The sequence below is a fragment of the Myotis lucifugus genome, unplaced genomic scaffold, assembly GCF_000147115.1.
Source record: "Myotis lucifugus unplaced genomic scaffold, Myoluc2.0 scaffold_899, whole genome shotgun sequence".
Taxonomy (NCBI): Eukaryota; Metazoa; Chordata; class Mammalia; order Chiroptera; family Vespertilionidae; genus Myotis; species Myotis lucifugus.
The window spans coordinates 179,825-180,757 of record NW_005871947.1 but is presented as its reverse complement, the minus strand read 5'-3'; the positions used below and the strand labels follow the sequence as shown (position 1 = coordinate 180,757).

The 933-nt window shown below is 66.2% G+C and overlaps 1 protein-coding gene across 1 annotated transcript in view; it reads right to left on the bottom strand.

Moving 5' to 3' along the window:
* PTH1R (parathyroid hormone 1 receptor) overlaps positions 1-933 on the bottom strand; it is an 11,160-nt gene that overhangs the window by 8,990 nt on the left and 1,237 nt on the right. The window contains exon 2 of the mRNA XM_023747532.1: positions 213-315. Within this exon, the coding sequence (XP_023603300.1) occupies positions 213-315 (103 nt within the window). The remainder of the gene's footprint in view (positions 1-212; positions 316-933) is intronic.

Here is a 933-nt window from a genome sequence, read left to right as displayed (position 1 = left end):
AAAAAAAAAAAAACTTTTTTTGGCCCCCCCCCCCCCCCCCCTTCTGGGGGGTGGGGGGGACACCCCGGTTTCTCCCGGGTCTCCCCGAGGCCCCCCCCCCCCCCCCCCCCCCCCGCCCCTTACCTGACCCACCTGCCCTGATGCCACTTGGTTCTGCAGACTGGCTCCCGCCTTCCCCCGGCCCCGCCCCTCGGCCGCCCCGCCCCGCCCACCTGGCCTGCGCAGGACTTCTTGGAGCCGCTCCTCACACTGGGCCTGGGCTCGGTGCAGCAGGAAGATCTGCTCCTCTTTGGTAATGACGTCATCTGCATCCACCTACCAGGTCGAAGGTCAGAGTGCAGGCCAGGCGGCAGCAGGTCCCACAACCATCCCCGAGGGACCCCCCTTCCCAAGGCCCTCACCCTAGAAAGTGGGAAATGGGCCTCACGTGGGCAGCCACAGCTCCACGGGGCACGGCTGCATCACCAGAGGAAAAGGGGGCGGGGGTCCCCTCTGCCCGCTAGTAACCCGCCTGCTGCAGCCACTGACATTCTGTCTGGGCCGCTCCCCAGGGGGGCATGAGAAATGGATGGAATGTCCCGGGACAGATCCTCACAGAATCGCCGCATTGGGAACCTGAGTGGGATGGAGTGAGCACAGGGCGTGCTGAGTTCTGGGGGAAAAGGCCTGAAGGCTTGCAAGTCCTCGCTCACGGGGAACCCTGGGAACCGCCAATGTCCATCCCTGACACTTTCCCCTGAATGGTGGGGGACCTCAGGCCCTCCCCACTGTGCACGCCCCTGGGGGGGGGGAGCTGAGGGAGGGATGGAGGGATGCTGGCGGGCCTTGGTTGGGCGGAAGGGAACGCTGTGCAGGTTGAGGGGGGAAGGGCTGAATCCCCCACATTCCCCAGCCCCATGGTTTCTCGGGAAGCTGCCGGGGAACAGCAGGGCC